This window comes from Gymnogyps californianus, chromosome 3, assembly GCF_018139145.2.
Source record: "Gymnogyps californianus isolate 813 chromosome 3, ASM1813914v2, whole genome shotgun sequence".
Lineage (NCBI taxonomy): Eukaryota > Metazoa > Chordata > Aves > Accipitriformes > Cathartidae > Gymnogyps > Gymnogyps californianus.
Window position 1 is genome coordinate 20,195,888 of NC_059473.1, and position 23,212 is coordinate 20,219,099.

Consider the following 23,212-nt stretch of genomic DNA (forward strand, 5'->3'; position numbering starts at 1 on the left):
CCGTAACCGTCGCTCAGGGCGGTTGTTCCCCTCAGCGGAGACCGCCGCGCTCGGGCCCGGCTCCCGCTGATCCGCGGAAGCGCCTCCTGCCCGGCCCGGTGGGGGCGGGCACCAGGTAAGGGAATGGCGGCACCGGGGCAGGCGTGGGCTGGGACACACCCCCCTCCGCGGCCTTCACGGGGGGAAACGCTCCGGCCAATCGCCGCTGCCGCCTCTCTCCGCCCCCATGCGCGGGCGTCGGGCCGCGGCCCCGCTCAGGCCTCTTTCCCGGTGGGCGGACGACCGGTGCCCTTTTCCGCTGCCCGGGTCGTTTGCTTGGGCCCTGGGGATGGGGGGGGCTAGGCTCCCCCGCTTTGTTCGGGGCGCCGCCGTCCCTCTCCGCAGCGACACTGCGACGCTGGGCCCGGCGGGGGAATAGGCCGCGGCCACCTGCTGTGGCGGGGGCGCGCCGTGGGAGAGGCGCAGAGGGGCGGCCTGGCCCGGCGCGGCCCCTCCCTTCCCCCACGGTGGAGGCTCCGCGCCAGGCCCGGGCCGGAGTGCGGTCGGGGCGGGGCCGGGCCGCGGAGCGGGGCCGAGGGGCTGGGCCTTCCCCCCTCCCCCGGCACGTGGGTCCCTTCCTGTCAACACCGCGCCGCCGCGGCCTTCACCCAGCCGCCTTTCGCGGCCCTGCGTGGGGAGTTCAAGTTCCTGACGCTTTCCGTCCGCTTCCAGTGCTTCTGGTGAAAAGCCTTTTTAAAGGGAAAAACCTGGTTTCCCTGCCTGAGGATTGATAGGTTTTTATTTTATCTTGAGGCTTACTTGTGCTGGTTTTTAGCGGTGAAGCTAATTTGGCTGTTCAGTCGAGCCAAGCTTGAACGGTGGTAGATGATTCCACCATTATGGAGGTAAAGAGCTAGAAATGTGGAATGAGTAATGGTGATCCTGAAAAGGTCCTGCACAGCTTGGTCTCTTTGGTGAATTCAGTAGTAACTTGACGTGTAGGAAGCTGTGTCTTGTTAGCCTTGACTGTCAATGTTTTCTTTATTTTCCCGCATTTTTTCTTTTCTTGCATTCAACTGGCTCCCTCCTTTGACATACACAACGTTATCTACCAGTGGTGAGATGTTTGAATTAGTACATAGAATCACTGGATACATATGAACTTTGCTCTTCCAAGAGGGAAAACTTTGTTTAGTGTTTTTTTTATTTATTTATTCTTAAAACTGTGCACCCAGCTTCTGATGATGTGGTATGATCTTCTAGTGACTACAAGCTAGCAGTCTTTTTCTTCTTATTTTCTTGACAGGAGTCAAATATCTTTCCACATATCTAGTGACAGGGTCATTAAGAAAGACCAGAAATGGATGTATGGGGCAATATGTTTCTCTGCCATGTTTCTCTTTAATTGTTTCGTTCTTGGTTGAGTCAGCAGTAACTTTTCTTCTTGACCAACTTTTAAGCTCCAGGGAGTTTTGCGTTAATTGTCTTGGCTTGGTATAGGATACAAAATCCTTTTGAGCCATTCTCTTAAAATCTGGGTTTCTAAAAGAACATCATAATAGTGCAGAAAACACAAATTTCATCTTGGGAGTAAGTGAATATACTTGCAATCAGGTATCTGTACAGTACAGGGTTTATTGTATGAAAAAATTTCTTTTGAGGTCGCTTGGATATATATTTTGAAGCCCTGCGAGTTAAAAAGTTTGTATAGGACTACTGTGAACATTAGGCTGATGCCAGCTGATACTGTGAAAATTATCAGGGGTGTGTGTAGAGCTTGAAAGAGCAGTAAATTAAAAATGTAATTTCTAAACTATATATTTTTTTGAAGACTTCCTCTCTTTATTTTTCTTGATGCCAGTAATGGTTTTTGTTATCTGAACAGATGAAGGCTGCCTTTAAAAGGTGTAGCTTTTTGAAGTGGGATATATGGAATGAGGGTTGCAAACCTCCCTCACAGGAGGCACAGGGGTGCAGAGCAAGGTGGTAATTTTTGATAGGGTAAGAAGTAATATTTACTTTTTTTAGTGTTTAATGTTTGATGTCATTATCAAGCTTTAATATTGAAGGAAAAAATGGAAAGATAAGTCTTTCCATTAATAAGATTGTTCATTACTTTTGAATCACAGGATAATATTTCCACTTGCTTAAATTTATTATTCTGGAATTTCATATCATTGATATCTACCTCAGGCTGAATTACATAACATTGATTTAGCTTCAGGTCCTTCAACCACATTTTCCAACTTTTTAAAACTAACTTCAGCTCCTTTTGAGAACAAGGTTGGAGGAGGGGAAGGTCTTTCTGCCTTTTAAAAAGAATTAAATCATCAGGTTACCTTTTCTTTGGGCTGTCTTCATGTGTGTGTACAAAAATGCTGGGTTTTGAAGTTTGGCAGAGAATTGCATTTTATTATCCCTGTGAAATTATATCTAAATTTTGAAGTGGTTGTTGTAAATTGTAAAAATCAGTTTACATGTCCTTAGTAACAACTCTGTGAAAAATTGGTTCCCTTTTTCAAAAAGGACTTAAACTCCAAAAATTCTGTTTTTCACAACTTTGTCCTAGGATCTGGCAGCTTTGTCCTGGTCAGGCTCTGAGTTTACAGATGATGCCTGAGGTGTTCCAGGTCAAGAGAAGAAACAGTTGGCTGGAGTGTAGGAAGTACAACAGCAAAGAGGAAATTAAGTCATAGGTCAGGTTATGACATGTGGTGAAAGCTATGACTGGACTTGACGGAGGACCAGTGTTTAGACTATTTATGGAAGAGGAGGAAGAAGCTGGAACTGTGTGAGAGACTGGGGAAAGAGCAGTAGTAGATGTGGATCTCCTAAAGAACTGTCTTTTGGGTGAGAAAACTGGACAAGGAGACAGAGATGGGGATTGAGATCAGATCTTGAGCCCAGAGGTGGTGAAGAGGAACTGGAAATAGTTTCGTGAACAAGGGCAGAAAAGGCAGAAAACCCCCAAGGAATTAAAGGGGGATAAGGAGAGAACGGAGAAGAATTTGAAATAAAAATATGGAAATTGTATTTCACGGAGTCATAAGAAGCAGGGCTATGGATTTGAGGGGGTTAAACTGACTGGAATAAAACAGAGTCGGAGGAGTGGGAATTCAGAAAAAATAAGAAAGTAACAAGAGACTGGGACAAGAAACACTAGGTAGAAGACAGATGAGCTGGAAGAGCATGTGCCTACAAGGATAGACTAGAACTCTGATAATTTTTCTAACTGGCAAGTATCAGTGAAACCAAATGATAAAACTTACTCTTTTCACTCCTTCAAATATTATACAGCAAAGGAGATGGTCAGATGTTTCTGTTCTGAAGCAATTAGGAATATTAGCAGTCAAATCCACACGAGGGAATTTTGCCAAGTTTTTGGTTTCTTCTTTGACTTAGAGAGCTACGCAAGTGTAAAATCTTCACAGCAGCAGCTTCAGGAAATGCCAGAATGAAAGCTGATTGAAAAGCCTCACTTAGCCCCATCCGCCAATGTTATGAAGATCTGTGATTGCATGTTAACAGTATTTTTTGCCAAATAATCTAACTTTTCACTGCATGTTGGTCAATGTATAATGAATGGGTATCTAGTTAAATATTTGCTTTCACCTCACTTTGTGTGGCTTCACATCTTATTTATAGCAAACAAGTTAAAATGCTTTGAAACAAAAACATTTGCTGGTTTGTTTGGTGTCCCCCTCCCCGTTCTAAGTTCCTATATTCATCATACAAATGGTGATAGTACGTAAGTTAGTATGTATTTTACCTTAGACTTGTAAGATACCCTCACTTTATATGTTGAGACTTGAATCACAGAAGTTCGGGTTAAAAGTGTCTTCGGCTATGGATACCTATTTTCAGAAGGCAACGACCTAATACAAGGCACTTTTCAAAGAGTTATACAGGACTTTACATTTAAAAACATAACTTTCTTTAAGTTGCAGTTGTGGTTTTCCCAGCACCCTGGTATGGTGGACCAAGGGTGGTAGTCACTTAAACCATGTTTTGCTAATATCAAGTAAAAACCTTACGGTGCAGACAGGGGAATAGAATTCAGTTTTTCAGGATATTATGTGATTGCTCTGATGCTGTACTTTGTTTTCCTACAGACCCATTCAAAAGCCATTACATGCTTTGTGCTAAATACATGGAAAAGAGAAAGTATTCAACCCAGACAGGAGCCTAAATTCTGATGTTTCCTAACTTTTGAGTGTTTGGCATAATAAATAGAAGAAAGTATGTAATGTGTGTATTGAATAGATTGTGCACGTTTTATTTTAACATTTAGAAATCATCACTTCTGTAATTTTTGTAGAACCACAGGAAAAGAGGGTTAGAGGACACTTAGATACCATCTAATTTACTTTTTTTCCCTTTAGATAAGATCAACTGCATTATGTAATTTTGGTCAAATATATGCTTTGCCTGGTTTTGATGGTCTCTGATGGAGATTGTATATCATAGTTGAATACTGGTCTAGACATACTATTAATACTTTTGAACATTTTTTCATAACATCTAGCTTCAGTCTTTGCTCTATTTTAGGACTGTTTCTTCTGTCTATTATTAATTTGGAAAACAGATCATTGCTTTTTTTCAGGCAGCTTTTTGCCTATTGCAGGTAAAGAGTTGTTTACTTTAAAGTTTCCCTGTTCCAGCCTAAACAATATGGAAAGAGAGTAGGGAAAAATTAAGCCTAATGTTTAGCTGTCATATGTATTGATTTATTTCTTTTCTAGGGATTCCTTTTGGAAAATGCCAAACCGGAGGTTTGCTGATGGCGAGGTGGTGATGGGCCGTTGGCCAGGAAGTGTCCTGTACTATGAAGTACAAGTGACTAGTTACGATGATGTTTCTCATCTTTATACTGTTAAGTACAAAGATGGGACTGAACTTGCACTGAAAGAAAGTGATATAAGGGTGAGTATACTTTCATATAATTATAAGTATTTCTAATGGAAGATTATATTGATTTTGTGATGTAGATAAAAATACAACTTATAATTGGATAGTTGCCTTGCAAGTTTTCATTAACTGTATCTTCAAGGAATTGGTGCTAAATAATAGCTCTTTCCTACATGACATCTCAAATAGAAGTTCAGAATGCTGACCCTATTTTTAAAGAAGCATGATTGTTTTCTTTATGTTGAAAAAACAGTGATACATTTGGGGAAAAACAAGTCTGATCATACAGGAACTCTATAGCATGATTGTTCATGAAAAATTGCTTTTGGGTAGCTTACAAAGCTAGTAATCAGGGAGTTGATGCTAATTTTACTTTTTTCCACTTCTAAATAAGAAAATTTGAAAACAAATGCAGGCATGTAGTTAAGGATCACTGTAAATATAAATAGTGCATACCCTTTAAGCACATACTTAAACCACCTGTGAATAGCTTGTACTGTTTTAGGTCCCCAAAGGTTTCATAAGGTATTTTGCTCTGTGTGTGACAGTTAGGGACTTTTGAAAAAGGGTCATGTCATATGTATATGAGCACATCCATTCTTCTTTACATATCTTTATTGTTTCATCTTCTGTTACTAATAAAGGCCTTTAAAACTCTGCGTACAAGTTTCATTTCAGTTTAAAATGTGATAATGCATGAGACAAAAAGCTATTTGAATGTTTGCTGTAGTTGATTTTTAAGGCCTGTTCTGAAACCTGCGTAAGTTCAAAGCTAACTTGTGTGTCTTTATGTGAACTGTAGTTTCACTTTTTGGTGGCAGTGTACATGCCCTGTAACTGGCCTTTTCTTTTGGGACAAAATGTTTCTGCCTTGAGGTAGACAACTGTTTCCGCTGCTTTAAGACTTTCTAACTTGTTTATTTCATGCTTGCAGGTTAGCAAACTCAAGCTGAGAAAATACCTTTCTTTGTCATAAAGCATTTGTGCCTTGTAAAAGTTGTGTTGTGGAAATTTTACATGGGAAAATTAGCATTGTAGACTTCACAGAGAAATAAAACTGAATACTTTTTGGGAAAACTGTTTATGACATTAGTTATCACATCTAATTTAATGATTTAGGTGACTTGGGGTTTTTTAATGTTGATTTGAGCTGTGTTGCCTTAAACAGATCATTGCATCTTGATATGCCAAATGTATTAATAAAGCTAAGTAATTGAAATGGTAGCCATCTCTTAAGTCTTAAGAGATGGCTATCAATTAATTTACTTATGCAAAGGCTTAAGACAGTAGTACGCTTAAGAGCTTGGTGCTCACATTGATAGCTTACATCCATATCCTGATTTCTGTAGCTTTGACAGGAATTGTCAGCAGTTGGACTTGGGACAGGATTGTTTGGGTATTACCAGCAAAATGAGTATGCTGTAGTTGGTCTTTCTTAACAGCCTTTGTACAGCATCAGTAAAGGAAATAAGAGACAATTCAGTAGAACTATATGCCAGAGTCCTCATCACAAAACCCCCCAAGTTTCTAAAATTGTTCTTTGGAACATCTAAGATAAGATTTCGCTTTCTTCCCCTCTTTCTTTTAGTCACAATCATCATTCAAGCACAGGAAGAGCCAGTCCTCTTCAAGTTCTCCCTCCAGAAGAAGTACTAGCAGATCTCGATCTAGATCTCCTGGTCGGCCAGCAAAAGGCAGACGTCGTTCTTCTTCCCAAAGCAGAGAACATAAAGATGACAAAAAGAAAACCATTCAGGAAACCAACTTAGCTCTACTGGTATTAGTTTTTTGTTTGTTTGTTCTTTGTGCGTGGGTTTGTTGGATTTTTTAAAACAAATTTTTGCTATTTGCGAAGGATCTGTTTTATGTATACTAGGTTTATTATTGTAAAAGCTAGCTGTAGTTCATGTTCCCTGAACAACATAATTAGCTGCAAAAGTGTATCTCAGAACTGCCTTTTTTTCTTTGAAAATAGGCTTTCTAGCTTGCCGAGTTGTGAGGAAATTCTTGAAATGTAAACGTATGTTGTTAAGTTCCATTTGAATTTGGTAGTACAGTGAAGTTCTCAGAACTCAAACAAACGCAAATTCTTTAATATTGAAGTCATTGTTAGCCATATGCTCCCACTTGTGAAATGGGGCAAAGGAAGTTAGCCTACTTTTAAGATGTATTGATCAATACATAGCAGGTAGTATTAGAATTTGCAATAAAATGAATTCTGCTTTCATATACAGTTCACTAAAATAGTAATGGAAAACGTGAAGCTTCTGTGGGAGAATTGCTGCAGAATTCAAGTGTGGAATATATGTATATGAATATTGCAGAACTGTTTTCATTATAAAAACTATGCTGTAAGGATTTGTAAGTTTATCAAATACCTGGTTTTTAGCTGAAATTTATCATGTTTGTTCTTGGCCTTTTTGTGAAGGTTATATTGAGTACTAGAAATTGTTCTGGTGTCCTGTAAGTGAAGAATAGTAGAGGTGATGTTTCTGTTAAGAGACAGAGAGCATTTCTTCTGCCTCTTGTGCCCTTGAGATAGCTTCAAGTGATACTTGTCTGAGACACAGTCCCTTGAATTGGAAATACCTTCTGCTGATCTATTGAAAACAGATAGGTTTTAGTTAGTTTTCAACTAAACTAAATCAGACCAATCTAAACTAAATAGATAGGTTTAGTTTAGTAAATTGCTACTACTAAAAGCATTCTTTGGCACTGAAATTGCTGTGGTTTTTGTTCTGCAGTGAACTACTTTGAGTTGTGTGACCCAGTGCATAGCCTGTGGACATATGCTCATTTTAAGTAGTTTGTAGCCAGCAGCTATGCTTTACTTTGGACAAAAAGGTTAAAATATCTTTGGTGTTTTTCTCCTGGCTTCTAATTGAGGAGTAGGACTCCTCAATTGTACAACTGGAATGACCTGGTCCTTTTCAACAAAGCTTAAGTTGAAATAGAACAAACCAGATGAGTCGTGTCTTCCCAGAGGTGTGTAAGCTAGACTCATTAAAAGAATTTTTGTAAGAGAATTTACTTTTGATGAAGATATTTAATCGAAAATCTTATTGGCATCATGGAGACGTGGTGGGATGGCTCCTATGACTGGAGTGTTGGAATGGAAGGATACAGGCTCTTTAGGAAGGATGGGCAGGGGAGATGAGGAGGGGGTGTCGCCCTCTATGTCAGTGACCAGCTGGAGTGCATGGAGCTCCACCTGGGGATGGATGAGGAGCCGACTGAGAGCCTATGGGTCAGGATTAAAGGGAGGGCAGGGACAGGTGACGTTACGGTGGGGGTCTGCTACAGGCCATCTGACCAAGAAGACTGAAAGAATGAGGCCCTGTGTAGACAGATAGGAGCAGCCTCGTGTTCACAAGCCCTGGCCCTCATGGGGGACTTCAACCACCCCGATATCTGTTGGAGGGACAACACGGCAGGGCATAAGCAATCCTGGAGGTTCCTGGAATGCGTTGATGATAACTTCCTTCTCCAAGTGATGGAGGAGCCAACGAGGAGAGGTGCTATGCTGGACCTTGTCCTCACCAACAAGGAGGGGCTGGTGGGGAATGTGAAGCTGAAGGGCAGCCTTGGCTGCAGTGACCCTGAAATGGTGGAGTTCAAGATCCTTAGGGCAGCGAGGAGGGTGCACAGCAAGCTCGCTACCGTGAACTTCAGGAGAGCAGACTTTGCCCTCTTCAGGGGTCTACTTGGTAGAGTACCATGGGATAAAGCCCTGGAGGGAAGAGGAGCCCAAGAAAGCTGGTTAATATTCAGGGATCACCTCTTCCAAGATCAGGAGCTATGCATCCCAATAAAGAGGAAGTCAGGCAAAAATGCCAGGAGGCCTGCATGGATGAACAAGGAGCTCCTGGACAAACTCAAACACAAAAAGGAAGCCTACGGAGGGTGGAAGCAAGGACAAGTAGCCTGGGAGGAATACAGAGAAATTGTCCAAGCAGCCAGGGATCAGGTTAGGAAAGCCAAAGCCCTGATAGAATTAAATCTGTCCAGGGATGTCAAGGGCGACAAGAAAAGCTTCTATAGGTATGTTGGTGATAAAAGGAAGAGTAGGGAAAATGTGGGCCCTCTCTGGAAGGAAACGGGAGACCTGGTTACCTGGGACATGGAGAAGGTTAAAGTACTCAATGACTTTTTTGCCTCAGTCTTCACTGGCAAGCGATCCAGCCACACCGCCCAAGTTGCAGAAGGCAAAGGCAGGGACTGGGAGAATGAAGAACCACCCATGGTAGGAGAAGATCAGGTTTGAGACCATCTAAGGAACCAGAAGGTGCACAAGCCCATGGGACCTGATGAGATGCATCCATGGGTCCTGAGGGAACTGATGGATGAAGTGGCTAAACCACTATCCATCATATTTGAGAAGTCATGGCAGTCTGGTGAAGTTCCCACTGACTGGAAAAGGGGAAACATAACCCCCATTTTTTAAAAAGGGAAAAAAGGAAGACCCAGGGAGCTACAGGCCAGTCAGTCTCACCTCTGTGCCCAGCAAGATCATGGAGTGGATCCTCCTGGAAACTGTGCTAGGGCACACAGAAAATAAGGAGGTGATTGGTGACAGCCAGCATGGCTTCACTAAGGGCAAATCGTGCCTGACAAATTTGGTGGCCGCCTACGACGGGGTTACAGTGTTGGTGGATAAGGGAAGAGCAACTAACATCATCTACCTTGACTTGTGCAAAGCATTTGACACTGTCCTGCATGACATCCTTGTCTCTAAATTGGAGAGGCATGGATTTGACGGATGGACCACTCAGTGGATAAGGAATTGGCTGGATGGTCACACTCAAAGAGTTGTGGTCAATGGCTTGATGTCTGAGTGGAGAGCAGTGATGAGTGGCGTTCCTCAGGGGTTGGTATTGGGACCGGTGCTGTTTAACATCTTTGTCGGTGACATGGACAGCGGGATTGAGTGCACCCTCAGCAAGTTTGCTGACGACACCAAGCTGTGTGGTGTGGTTGACACGCTGGAGGGAAGGGATGCCATCCAGAGGGACCTTGACAGGCTTGAGAGGTGGGGCTGTGTGAACCTCATGAAGTTCAACAAGGCCAAGTGCAAGGTCCTGCATGTGGGTCGGGGCAAGATACAGGCTGGGTGATGAGTGGATTGAGAGCAGCCCTGTGGAGAAGGACTCGGGAATATTAGTGGATGAAAAACTGAATATGAGCCAGCAACGTGCACTTGCAGCCCAGAAAGCCAATTGCATCCTGGGCTGCATCAAAAGGAGCATGACCAGCAGGTCGAGGGAGGTGATTCTCCCCCTCTACTCCACTCACGTGAGTCCCCACCTGGAGTACTGTGTTCAGCTCTGGGGTCCCCAACATAAGAAGGACATGGACCTGTTAGAGTGGGTCCAGAGGAGGGCCACAAAGATGATCAGGGGGCTGGAGCACCTCCCCTATGAGCATAAGCTGAGAAAGTTGAGATTGGTTAGCCTGGAGAAGAGAAGGCTCAGGGGAGAACTTACAGCAGCCCTCCAGTACTTAAAGGGGGCCGACAGAAAAGATGGGGAGGGACTCTTTACCAGGGAATGCAGTGATAGGACGAGGGGTAACAGTTTTAAACTGAAAGAGGGTACATTTAGATTAGATATTAGGAAGAGATTCCTTACTGTGAGGGTGGTGAGGCACAGGAACAGGTTGCCCAGAGAAGTGGTGGATGCCCCCTCCGTGGAAGTGTTCAAGGCCAGGTTGGATGGGGCTTTGATCAACCTGATCTAGTGGAAGGTACCCTGCCCATGGCAGGGGGGTTGGAACTAGATGATCTTTAAGGTCTCTTCCAACCCAAACCATTCTCTGATTCTATGAAAACCAAACTTTCAGTCCTGCGGAGCAGTGTCATACATAGGACACTGAAATTTCCTCTGCTTTCCCAAAAGAATTACTAAATAGACATGTATTTTGTACTTGGCAGTTCCTAATGATGAGTTAAAAATAACTTGGAAGCTATATTCTCTCTTAATTTCACTGTTAATTAAAAAAAACTAGTGACCTTTTCCTTCTCTTAAATGAGTTTTCTTCCGTTGTTTGTGGGCTGAAACGGTCCATACTTTGGATATTGAACCCACTTGTTTTCCTGTGGAGAAAACTGGAACAGTTGCAGTTGAAAAAGAACTAGATAGGTAGTGTTCTTAATTATTTACTATATACTTACATTTAATGCAGTTATTATTTTCAGAAAGCTAAAACTATGTTTTTTCTTTTAACCAGAAACCGAATGAGAATAACACCAGAAGGTACAATGGTGAACCTGACAGTACAGAAAGAAATGACACATCCTGCATAATCTTGGAGGTATGAACATTGTATTTACTCTTAGTTTCATGTCGCATTCTAACTTAGCTTTCTCAGAAATCCCTAGAAAAGGGCAATACAATAATCAAGGAGAAATAGAATGTAACATAAAACTTAGAGGTCAAGTAAGTTTACTCTTCAGCTAACTAAGTTCAGGGGAGCGGGAGATGAAGTTGTCAGAGGGGAAGAGTACTAGAGCTGCATAATGTTCATTTTTATTGTTTGGTTTTTTTTTCTGTCAAACTCTCACTGGTTACTTGTGTTCATTCCCGTGCTTTTACAGTGTGATTGGCCATAGAAAGTGGGGGGGTTTATGTGGGGGTTTTGGGGGGGGGGGGGGGGGGGGGGGGGGGGGGGGGGGGGGGGGGGGGGGGGGGGGGTTTAGCCAAATCAGTTCTTTAGTCTTGATTGTTAGCTAATGCACAGAGTTATGGCAGAAAGGAAGGGAGGAGGGTGGGAATGGATGACCTGTACTGGAACTGCTGCTGATATGTAATCATGGCATGATCACAATGAAACTGGTTTTAGCAGTCTCTTCATATAAATGCATAAACTTAAGTACTGTATAGAACACATTGTGTATTGGTGTTTTATAGTGAATAATGTCCTCCTAAATATAAAATATTGGAGTAAAATAAGGTAAAATCACTGGGAATTTTTTAGTAAGTTCTTCTTATTCATTAACAGCAAAAGTTGAAACCAGACCTGGAAATAGAGCGTGTGCTTGAACAGTACAGCTTGCGTCCAAGAAAAGAAGAGAAGAAAAAAGAAGAGATATATTCGGAGAAAAAGATTTTTGAGACAATAAAAACAATTGAGAAAGCATCATCAAAAACAAAGGAGCTAGAGTTTGGTGGAAGAATTGGTATGTGTGCAAATTGTCTTAATAGTTGAAAATGAGTACTTTTATATTTTTTACTTATTGACCATGCTGTCATGTCAAGAACTGTTTTTCCAATTTTTGGACCCTGGTTGCAGAATCCAGAGTCATATGACAGTGCTTCACGTAGTCTGTACTGGTGTTGGTATTGGCAGTCAGAGAACCGTTATTACACTTGGTTCTCTTGTGAAATATAGTGAAGGTCTTGAGCCTTCCCTTGCACAGTGAGATTTAAATATTTCCAAATTAAATTTAAGAAGTAACTAGCAAAGTTTTTATATTTTCAAAACCTAGGTGCTTTGAACTTGACAGTAAAGTATTCTTTATACGGTTTTTTGAACGGTTTTAAAGGGATGCAGTGGGTGTGATCCTTTGGTTTGGTTGTATGACCCCATATGGGAGTGAGAAGAATGTCTCTGTATCCCATTACGTGACTGGGGGACTGCTGCTGTCTTGCTTCGGGAATAGAGAGTGACAACCTCTTCTTTGTTACTAAAGTTAATATTGAGCTTTATTAGTGGGATTGAAACTAGTTTTTTTATTTCCTGTGTTTATCTTCTAATGTGGCATGATGTCTGTTTACAGGGACCTTCATGTTGATATTTTTCCTGCCTGCTACTGTATTCTACTTGCTGTTGATGTGCAAACAAGATGACCCCAGTCTTATGAACTTCCCTCCTCCTCTCCCAGCACTTGAAAGTCTTTGGGAGGCTAGGGTGTTTGGTGTTTTTCTTCTGTGGTTTTTCCTTCAAGCTCTGTTTTACTTACTGCCAATTGGAAAGGTAAGCTGTTCAGTAGCAATTGGGTCTTTGTGGGTAATGAATTTGTGCATTAGGCTGGAAGGTAGGGTATGTTCTTAATGCAGTGAATTGGAAAGCAAGTGAATTAGTTTTCCATATTAAGCTGGAATATGGCTACTGCAGATTTCTGTAAGCTTAAAATAGCACAGTTTATGAAGAATTTAATGGCTGTGCATTTCACAGTCTTACGGTAGAAAAGGCAGAAGGCATTATATGGGAGTTCAAATCAAAGCATGGATAAAATTCGCTTGATAGAATTCTAGAATTTCAGGTATCTGACTTTTAAATGGACAAACTGTTTGATAGTCAGTTTCTTCTTGATATCCAGTGTTTTGGAATGTCATCTTCACTTTCGGGAAGCTATAAACCATTCTAGCCATACGTATATCAGGCAAATGCTCTGTTTCCCTCTTTTTGTGACTTGAGGGATACTGGCAGATTCTGAAAGAACACTATAATAAATAGATCATTCAATCGTGTTGTTCTATGGTTGGACTTGATGATCTTAAAGGTCCTTTCCAATCGAAGTGATTCTATGATTCTATTGCTATACATGTTTACAATGATTGGAGCCATTCTGTTTTCTTGAGGCTGGTTAGGAAGAGCTTTTTTTTTTGAAGTTTTTATTTGAAACTGTTACCCTTTTTCTTTTGATATCCAAAGTATGCTTTTGAGAACAGTGCATGATCTTCAGATTTGAATGTGTCCAGCTGGTTACCTTGATTGAATGTCTTTGTGGCAGAAATGTGCTTGATTTCCCTCCCCTGCCAGTGCCCCCAGAAAGTACTTTGTTGATACACTAGTATTTTATTCTTCCTAGGTTGTAGAAGGCCTGCCTCTTTCAAATGGAAGAAAACTGCAGTACCGGATAAATGGTAAGCATGTTGCAGTTGCTTATTCTGAAATTTGATACCACTATCTGATTTGCAGTGCTGAGTACCATAAGGTACAAATGGTGAAAGATACCCTCTATGGTCAAACTAGGTATTGGTTGTAAACCTTTCATAAAATAGAATGAGCCTTTTCTTGGAAGAAAAAAGTTAGTAATGATCAGGAACTAACTGCTCCAAGAGCAAGACATTGCTCTATACAGGGCACCTGGTCTGCATCCAGTTGTGACTGGTGACTCCAGTCATACTCCTTGCATAATTGCTAAATGGACAGTTGCCTATCAGAAGTGTTAGTAATGCTCATGTAACAAGGACTGTTGCTCCGGAGGAGGTGTTCAGGAGTGATCTGAAGAGATCTTATCCCATGTGTCTAGATCATCTTGGATGTCTCTGATTTACAGACTATTAAGAAGTGTGTTGTAATTGATTTAAGATGTTCTTATTCTTGCCTGGCAAAGAACAGTTCTGAGTCCTTATTGAGATCTGATTTCACTTCCTATGAATAAGGCAAGTGTCTCATCTAGGTTTGGAGTCTGGTTTAACATACTTCAGCAGTCCTGCTTTTTCAGGCTTAAATAGAAAAGTACTCTGATGCCTTGCAGGTATTCCAACTACCTATTTGATTAATTAGTTCAAGGACACTGTCTGGTGATAGTGGAATCCAAATGTTATATTAAAAAATTGAGTGGGGTTTTGTCATAGTCTGGTAAGATGCACCATTTTAAAGTTGGAATAGGGCTGTAAATCATAGAAGCAGAGTGAATTACGTCCTGCGGAAGTGAGTCATATTGAGGCTGCCTCATAACTTTTTTGGGTTTGGACTTCTGTCTTTAGTAGGGGCATAGTCCTGCAATTTTTTTCTGTATTCTGATAAAGGGAGGAAATAAGCTACATGATTTGAATGGTTTAAAAAGGAAAAAATAAGAAAAAAAAGGGGGGGCGGGGGGAAGAGAAGCAATCTTCTTGCTGCTTCAAAGGCTAATTCTCAAAGCAACTTTGAAAGGCTTCTTGAGGAAAGGACGAAGACCAGTGACAGGACAAGAGGCATTGGGTGCAAAATGAAATACAGGAGGTTCTGTCTGAACATCAGGAAACACTTTTTTTTTACTGTGAGGGTGACTGAGCACTGGCACAGGTTGCCCAGAGAAGTTGTGAAGTCTCCATCCTTGGAGACATTAAAAAGCCATGTGGACATGGTCCTGGGCAGCCAGCTCTAGGTGGCCCTGCTTGAGCAGAGGGGTTGGACTAGATGAGCTCTGGAGGTCCCTTCTAACCTCAACCATTGTGACCCTGTGAAAGGGTTCATAGAAGGTACTTAGGTGAGAGCTGTATAGAACTGCCTGCTTATATTTGGACATCATTCCATTCTACATGATTTTATACTCTCAAAGTACAAAAATTTTGTGTTCAAGTTTTGACTTGTTAGTTATTTTAATACTTTAATTATCACTGTCTTTATCGAGATATATATGAAGATAACTCAAAGAAGAAAATATGGTTATCTGAGCTGTCCCACAGATAAGGTTTTGTGACCTGCTATCATTATCCAGTAGTAGTGTCAGTGTCCATTTTTCCACCAAAATCTGAAATTGGATCCTGTGTTGTTGTAAAAAATGTAGGAGTGCTCAGAGTGTTCCTGCCTCTTGTCCTTTTGATGAGGAGCACAGGAAATTTCAGGACATAGGTAGTATGTCTTAGGTATATTGCTGTGCCCTAGAAGTTTGAACCTCAAGAGCATGGGATGTGTAAGACATTATTGGAATATAGACAAATCTTGGAAGAAGTAAAAATGCAGAAAAGCTGGACTGCGTAAGTTCTACTAGAATGATTTTTTTTTTTTTATTTTGGCTAATACATTTTTCTTCTACATCCTTTAGGGTTTTATGCTTTTATGTTGACTGCTGCAGCTATTGGAACTTTATTGTACTTTCAGTTTGAACTTCATTATTTGTATGATCACTTCATGCAGTTTGCAGTGTCAGCTGCAGCTTTTTCTGTGGGGTTGAGCATTTATCTATATATTCGGTCCCTGAAAGCTCCCGAGGAAGAACTAGCACCAGGTGGAAATTCTGGTGAGTTACAGATATTTTGGATAATTTCTTTCCAATTGTTCGCTACAGTTTCATTTTTATGAATTAAAGGATAGATTTAGGGCTGGTTATTATAATACTGTGACTTCTACTTTCTACTAATGTAAAATTCACGTTGCAAGTTAAACGGCAATTTTTTGTTCACACTCAGATACTGTAAAATGCTTAAAATTTTAGTTGGATTATCTTGAATACTGTATGCAAAAATATCTTGGCTGGTCTAGTCCCCTGACAATGAGAGGACAGTTCCTTCCTTTCTGTTTTCAGCATTTGTCTAAGAGGCTTGTCTGATTTGCTTCATAGTGCCCCTGCTGGTGGGCCTTTTCCTGAAACAGCTGGGAATGGAAAGAAAAACTGAAAAATCTAGATGTTTTGGCAGTGGGAAGTCAGGTGCAGAACTTGAAATTATGATGTATTTCTAAACTTTTATTTTGCTGTGCACTTTTAAATCTAGTTAGCTGAATTGAGTTTTCAAAAGAGATTTTGATTCAGTCATGAGACTGCCTACCTAGAAAGTATCAGTTATATGCATATGTTTTTGTAGGACAAAGGATAGATTGAGAAGTCTATTAGCATTAAATATTAAACAAACTGCTTTTAAAAATGGTCATAGGGTGACTAAGAAAGGGAGTTTATGGACAGAACATTTAGTATATTAAAATGAAGTCTTCAAATGTCCTCGGTTCCTTTGTCAGTGCAGCATGTATGTGTGTGAAGGGAGATAATAAATGATCATAAATTGTTTTTTCTTTGAAAAGTGCAGTTCTAGTCTCTCTAAGTGGCATAGTAGCATTCTGTAACTGTTCTGCAAAGTGCTTGTTATTTGCTAACTCAGTGCAGGATATCTTGAAGTCAGGGTATTGTATTTTCCTTCTTGTCCATCTCTTTTGATGGACCGGTAACTGTCACAGCTAAAGGAATTCTTTCTCCCAGAGAAGAGCACTGAAGTAGGAGGAAAAGTAGAATTAATTAATACCATCAGATCGTGTTCATGGAAACTGTGATGTGAGCTTCAGGATAAGGCTGAAAACAAAGAAGGAACAAGTGTCAAGGAGAAATAAGCCTACAGTAACTTTTAAAGTGTTTAGTCCTAATAAATAAAATATTTGGGCCTCTTAAAATATAAACCATGTGGGTTTTGCTTTGTATTTTGCATATGCTCTTGCATTTTTCCTGCCAATCTAAAGGCTTTTTTTAAAATTTATAACGAGAGAACTTTAGTAGAAAGTAGGAACTGCTTTATGGGGAGGAGTGTAGTGGCAGATAAAAGGAAGAGTATTGCTAACAAAGACTACATCTTATCTGCAGGGTATTTTGTTTATGATTTTTTTACTGGACATGAATTAAACCCTCGTATTGGCAGTTTTGACCTCAAATACTTCTGTGAGTTGCGTCCAGGATTAATTGGCTGGGTGAGTCAGTAATCTTAGCTATTTTGTTTGCTTAAATGTTACACAAATGGATTATTTTCTTAATATATATATGTAATTGGTATTAAGGATACAATATGTGTTTATAAACAGGAAAAAAGTACTTACAGTTTCATGTTGCCAGATTTTTAATGAATTTTTATTCGCTTTAGGAAAATTTCTACATTCTAGCTGCTTTGCTTTGTAGGAAATGAAAACCCGTTTTAGAGTATTCATATATTGAGGTTATACAGCTTCAGAAACGTAGTTAGTTGCAAACTGGCTTGTGAAATAGGTGGTTATTTTTTTTAAACTTAAACATTGATCCAAAACCATCTGTATTAAAATGTCCTATAGTGTAATAGAAAAGACCTCTTTCTTTTACAAGGAAAATTTGTAATAAAATATTTTCTAAACTAGGTTGTTATAAACTTGGCAATGCTCTTGGCTGAGATGAAGATCCACAATCAAAGTATGCCATCTTTGTCAATGATACTTGTAAACAGCTTTCAGCTTCTGTATGTGGTGGATGCTCTTTGGAATGAGGTAAATGACAATCATATTAAACTGTTACCATTTCTAATTGCAATGTTAAATGAATGAAGCTTTGTAAATTCTAAATTCCTTCCTCCTTGTTTCTAGGAAGCTGTTTTGACTACAATGGATATTACCCATGATGGATTTGGATTCATGCTAGCATTTGGAGATTTGGTGTGGGTTCCATTTGTCTACAGTCTTCAGGCCTTCTATTTAGTTGGTCATCCTACTGCAATTTCTTGGCCTGTTGCTGCTGCAATTACTATTCTGAACTGTAAGTTATAGTAAATGTTATTGTTACTGGTAGTAACAATGTAGCACTGTTTTTGTTTTTTTGAGTTGTGAGGTGAAGCTTTAGCTAAGATGCAGTGATCACATTTTCTGTGTTACTGCAGCTGGTGGAAGCATGTGTCTGGCTACTGTTTAATACAAAGAATATAATAAATTCTCATTTTATTAAATGAAGGGTAAATGAGATGTCATCGTTCTGTTGGGAGACATCTTTAGATGCATGTTGTCTGGGGTTGCAGAAGTGACTTAAAACATTTTGAATGAAGTGTAGCAGATGCCTTTTAAAGGCAGTCTGAGTGACTGTGAGTGACTTATAAAAAAAGTCGTCAATAGCTTGTTGGCTATGCTTTACTGAACCTAGGGAAAAAGAGGTTTTGTTGTTTAACAATTTGCATCTCCTTCCCTGATGCCCATAGTTACAAACTCATGTCAACGGAAAACATCTCCTTTTTTCTGAGTGCTTTGAGAAGGGATCTTGCACCTTTAGGGGACCTTAAATCTGCACCAATATGGCCTTGCAGTTTGTCCCTTTTATCTAAGTAATAAACCTAAAACAAAAGGGTTTTTGTAGACATGACAAAGAATTTAAACACTTGGAAAGAATATGAAGGCATACAAGTTATTATGTGCAATCCTGAGAAATACAACATCTTTTTTCATTTTCAGTTAATATTTTTTCTTCTTTTTTTTTTCTTTAAACATCTTTTTTTTTTTTTTTTTGGGGTATGTTGTGATCAAGTTTTTTCAATTCAGCCTCGGAAAAAGCAAATTTAAGCTGCCTTGTGAAAATAATGGGGGAAATGAATTTCAAAACCAGATAATACTTCATTGTCTGCTTCTTTTAATATTGTGAACTTGTAAATAGTTGATCAGTTTATGGAGTAGGCACTGTAGCAAAATACTGGGCTGCTAATAGAGCTATAGTCTTATAAACTGCAGCACATCGCCTTATATGAATTTCAAACTCAATGTTACATTAATAAACTGTAAGTCAGATATAAATATAAAAGTAGATGTGAAAATAAAGCTTCTCCAAAATCTTAAAAGTTAGTCAGTAATGTGCAAGAGCATATGGGACGCAGGTTTCCAATAGCATTTCTATCTTGTTAGAGCTCTGAGAACCAGAGAATATCGGTTACATCTCTGAGGAAAAGACTGATGTAATGAGAGTGGTAGAGAACATGTGAGTGCTTTTGTTGAAGGAAGGAAAACTGGAAAATACTGAAAATGCAAAATAAATAATATTTATTTTCAGGTGTTGGGTATTACATATTCCGTAGTGCAAATTCTCAGAAAAATAATTTCCGAAGGAATCCAGCGGATCCCAAATTGGCCTGTAAGTGCATTTTTTATTTGTTCAATTGCTATACAGTGTCTCTTTGTACTATTTAAATACACATTTCAATTGTTGTATTGACTACAATACTCTATTCACAGATCTGAAATTTATACCCACTGCAACTGGAAAAGGGCTTCTTGTCACGGGTTGGTGGGGTTTTGTTCGTCACCCTAATTATCTTGGTGACATCATCATGGCTCTAGCATGGTCCCTACCCTGTGGTAAGTTCCTGAAACTAAAGTGGATTTTATCAAAAACGCTTTATGTTTCAGCATCTGACTGGGTTTGAAACGCAAAGTGATAATTATTTGAGGTACTAAAACCTGTAATTAATTGAATGGCAGATTTCTGTGTTGTAAAATTAATGCAACACCTATTTTCTCTTTCCTTTATATCTTACTGTAGATTTGGCATCTCATACTATAGATTTGACTCTTCTTTCTGACACTTTCTCATTCAGTAACGATGGAGCTTGCTTGCTAATAAGTTGTTCCTTACATTTTTCTGGCTAATGGCTGTGCTATAGTGTTTTCAAAGGGAGTTCCCAAAAAGTGGGAGTTTGCTTGGAGACAAGGGCTACCACATATAGGGATGGACTTTAAGCAAAATACATTTAAAAAAAAAAAAGTCATCAAACACAAAGGAGTGGAATTCTGTTTCAAAGTTTTTGTTAATGAGTTCTTCCTAGTTTTCATGAAGTTTACAGTTGAAGGAAATTAGGGAGCCTTTTGTCCAATGGGGTTTTGTAGTCCTGATTCTTTGCAAGAGCTTAGAAAGAGCAGTGAGAGTTTCAGAAAATACATCTGATCATGGTAGTCCTGCCCCCTCTCATTCAAGTCTGAAAAATGGCTTTGGGTTCCTCCCTTGCGTGAAGGAGGTTCTCTTCTATAAAAGCACAGAAATGAGGGTGATGAGTGTTCTTCTGAGGCAGAGCTACTCTGCACCCCATGGCACAGTCTGGCTTTTGCAGACTGTGGGACACACGGAGTTTTGGTAGAGTGGGATTTTGTCACCAAGTACTTAATGCCCTGAACAGGAGCATCAGCTGAGAGAGGATGCTGGAGTTCAGGTGTCCCTACAGGGGTTAATTTTATTTTGGATGTTAATTGAAAGTAGACAATACTAGATTAGCATATACACTTGTAGACAGTATTCTGGAAGAGGCTTCCCCCCATGAAAATGAGGGACTGGAATCTTCTGTCAGCATCGTAATGGCAGAAGTGGAAGTGTTGCCCTAACTGCGTGGGGGGTGAGGATGGGTGGGGGGCGATCATAGAATCATAGAATAGTTTAGGTTGGAAGAGACCTTTAAAGGTCATCTAGTCCGACCCTCCTGCAATGAGCAGGGACTTCTTCAACTAGATCAGGTTGCTCAGAGCCCCAGCCAACCTCACGTTGAATGTTTCCAGGGATGGGGCATCTACGACCTCTCTGGGCCACCTGTTCCAGTGTTTCACCACGCTCATCATAAATAAATTTCTTCCTTCTATCTAGTCTGAATCTACCCTCTTTTAGTTTGAAACCATTACCCCTTGTCCTGTCACAACAGGCCCTATTAAAAAGTCTGTCCCCATCTTTCTTACAAGCCCCCTTTAAGTATTGAAAGGCCGCAAGAAGGTCTCCTCAGAGCCTTCTCTTCTCCAGGCTGAACAACCCCAACTCTCTCAGCCTTTCTTCATAGGAGAAGTGTTCCATCCCTCTGATCATTTTTGTGGCCCTCCTCTGGACCTGCTCCAACAGGTCCATGTCTTTCCTCTACTGAGGACTCCAGAGCTGGATGTAGTACTCCAGGTGGGGTCTCACCAGCACGGAGCAAAGGGGCAGAATCACATCCCTCAACCTGCTGGCCATGATTCTCTTGATGCAGCCCAGGATATAGTTGGCTTTCTGGGCTGCGAGCACACATTGCCGGCTCACATCCAGCTTTTCATTCACAAGTCATGTGCTCTGAGCAAAGCTAGAGTTACCATCTACAGCCAAAATAGAGAAAACCTTGTGGGCTTGTGTGGGGCAACTCAGTGCTGCAGTGGTTTAACTATTTCTCTGGTTTTGATAGCTAAAGAACTTAAAATATGTGCCAGCTTTGCATGCATTGAGAGTGAAGTTGGTACATTTTGAGACTCTGAATTTTAAGGATTTTTTGTTTGGTTTTTTTGTGGGTCTCTTCCTATCTGCATGTAAACATGTCACACAATTTTTGCACTATGCTGTTGAGTATTTGATGCTTTACAATGAGATGCTTCAGTCCATAACAAGTATATGTCACCAGCTTAGTACATGTTGTTAATAGGTAATGTTTCTGGATTTTTTTTTTTTCTGTATCTAAAGTGACATTCTCACTTTATTCTACAGGTTTTAATCACATTCTACCATATTTCTACGTGATATATTTCATCTGCTTGCTTGTTCATCGAGAAGCTCGTGATGAACATTATTGTAAGCAAAAATATGGCTTGGCATGGGAAAGGTATTGTCAGCGTGTACCATACCGCATATTTCCTTACATCTACTAGAGCACTCCAGATGCCTGATCTCAAATTATTTCTAAAGTTAGTTTCTTTGCAAATAAAAATATACCTCTTACCTTTGCACTTGGTCTATCTGTTATTTAGGCTTTTTTAAAAAAAAAAAAAAAAAGTGACCAAACAGTGGAGTGCATCAACAGGTATTTACAAGTAATCTTAAATATGTGAGTTATGTGAACTGACTGTCTGTGACTTCAATTTTTTAAAAATTGTGAATTTTGAAAAGTCTTCGAGCCCTAATCTTTCAAGTTAAATTTTATCTAGAATCCTGAGTTTACATTTTTTTATTGCATTTAATTAAGCACTGTGATGTAAAGTATATTATTTTCTTAATACAGTAAATACAGAAATTCCATCCAGTTCATTTTTTGGTGTTACATGTACCATCTAACTTCAGATGTCTGACTTAGTTGCCTGAATTGGAGGAGCAGCAGGGTCTTTTTGGTCAGTGGAGCTGGAAGCAGAGGATTTGACCCACATGAGGGGCCCGTGCCGCTGGCAGTGCTGCCCTGCAGCCCCGGGCCCAGAGCTGGCACAGCTCAGCTGGGTGGTTGTCCCCCTCCTGGCTTTTCATTAATGGGATTTTTTGGTCAGGGAGGCTCAGGTGGCCCCTCCTGCCCTGCGCCTGCAGGAGGGACGAAGGGATGGGATCAGGAGAAGTGAAGGGGCACGACTGTCCCCTCCCATCCCATCCCCACGTTCTTGAGGCAGTTTCAGCACGGACCAAGGGGGACTCTGAGCTGCCGCCTGGCAGCGCCCCTGCCCCTAGAGAGAAGCCACGCTTCTGGCTCAGGCTCCTGAAGGTAGATGATACAGACACCTGTTTCGGCTGTGGGCAGAGCTGTGGAAGTGGGTCGTGAACCCTAATCCTGCATCTAGCATTGAACACAGGGTAGCAAAAGGTGCAGTGTGTGTGTATTTGACAGAAAAGAAAAATGACCACAGTTGGCTTATTTTGATCTGTGTAAATTATGTCTTAATGTACCATAGCGTTTACTGAGTGTGTATAATAAAGCCTCCGTGTTTTTGCTGTACAGTGTTTGGATTTGAAAGTGCGATAGCTTTTTTAGAAACAGGAGAAATCAGTAACTAAATCCATTTCCAGTAATTTTTTAAAAAATGTTCATTGAATAAAAGTTTTTGTAAATTAATGTATTAATTCTTGAAACAATTGAAGTGTTCATTTAAATATTTGTATTGACAGATATGCTATGAAAAGATAGGAAATGCTCCTCAATCCAAAGTTGGTTTTTTT

The 23,212-nt window shown here is 40.4% G+C and overlaps 1 protein-coding gene across 1 annotated transcript; it reads left to right on the forward strand.

Moving 5' to 3' along the window:
* Window positions 1-829: 829 nt before the first annotated feature.
* Window positions 830-22,015, forward strand: LBR (lamin B receptor). The gene is made up of 14 exons (XM_050894618.1): window positions 830-884; window positions 4,722-4,902; window positions 6,476-6,664; window positions 11,113-11,196; window positions 11,884-12,061; window positions 12,662-12,858; window positions 13,697-13,751; window positions 15,644-15,838; window positions 17,165-17,268; window positions 17,686-17,811; window positions 17,908-18,076; window positions 19,349-19,429; window positions 19,531-19,653; window positions 21,785-22,015. Exons 1-14 carry the CDS (start codon window positions 865-867, stop codon window positions 21,943-21,945), a joined length of 1,863 nt encoding a protein of 620 aa, XP_050750575.1. The 5' UTR covers window positions 830-864; the 3' UTR covers window positions 21,946-22,015.
* The last annotated feature ends 1,197 nt before the right edge of the window (window positions 22,016-23,212 follow it).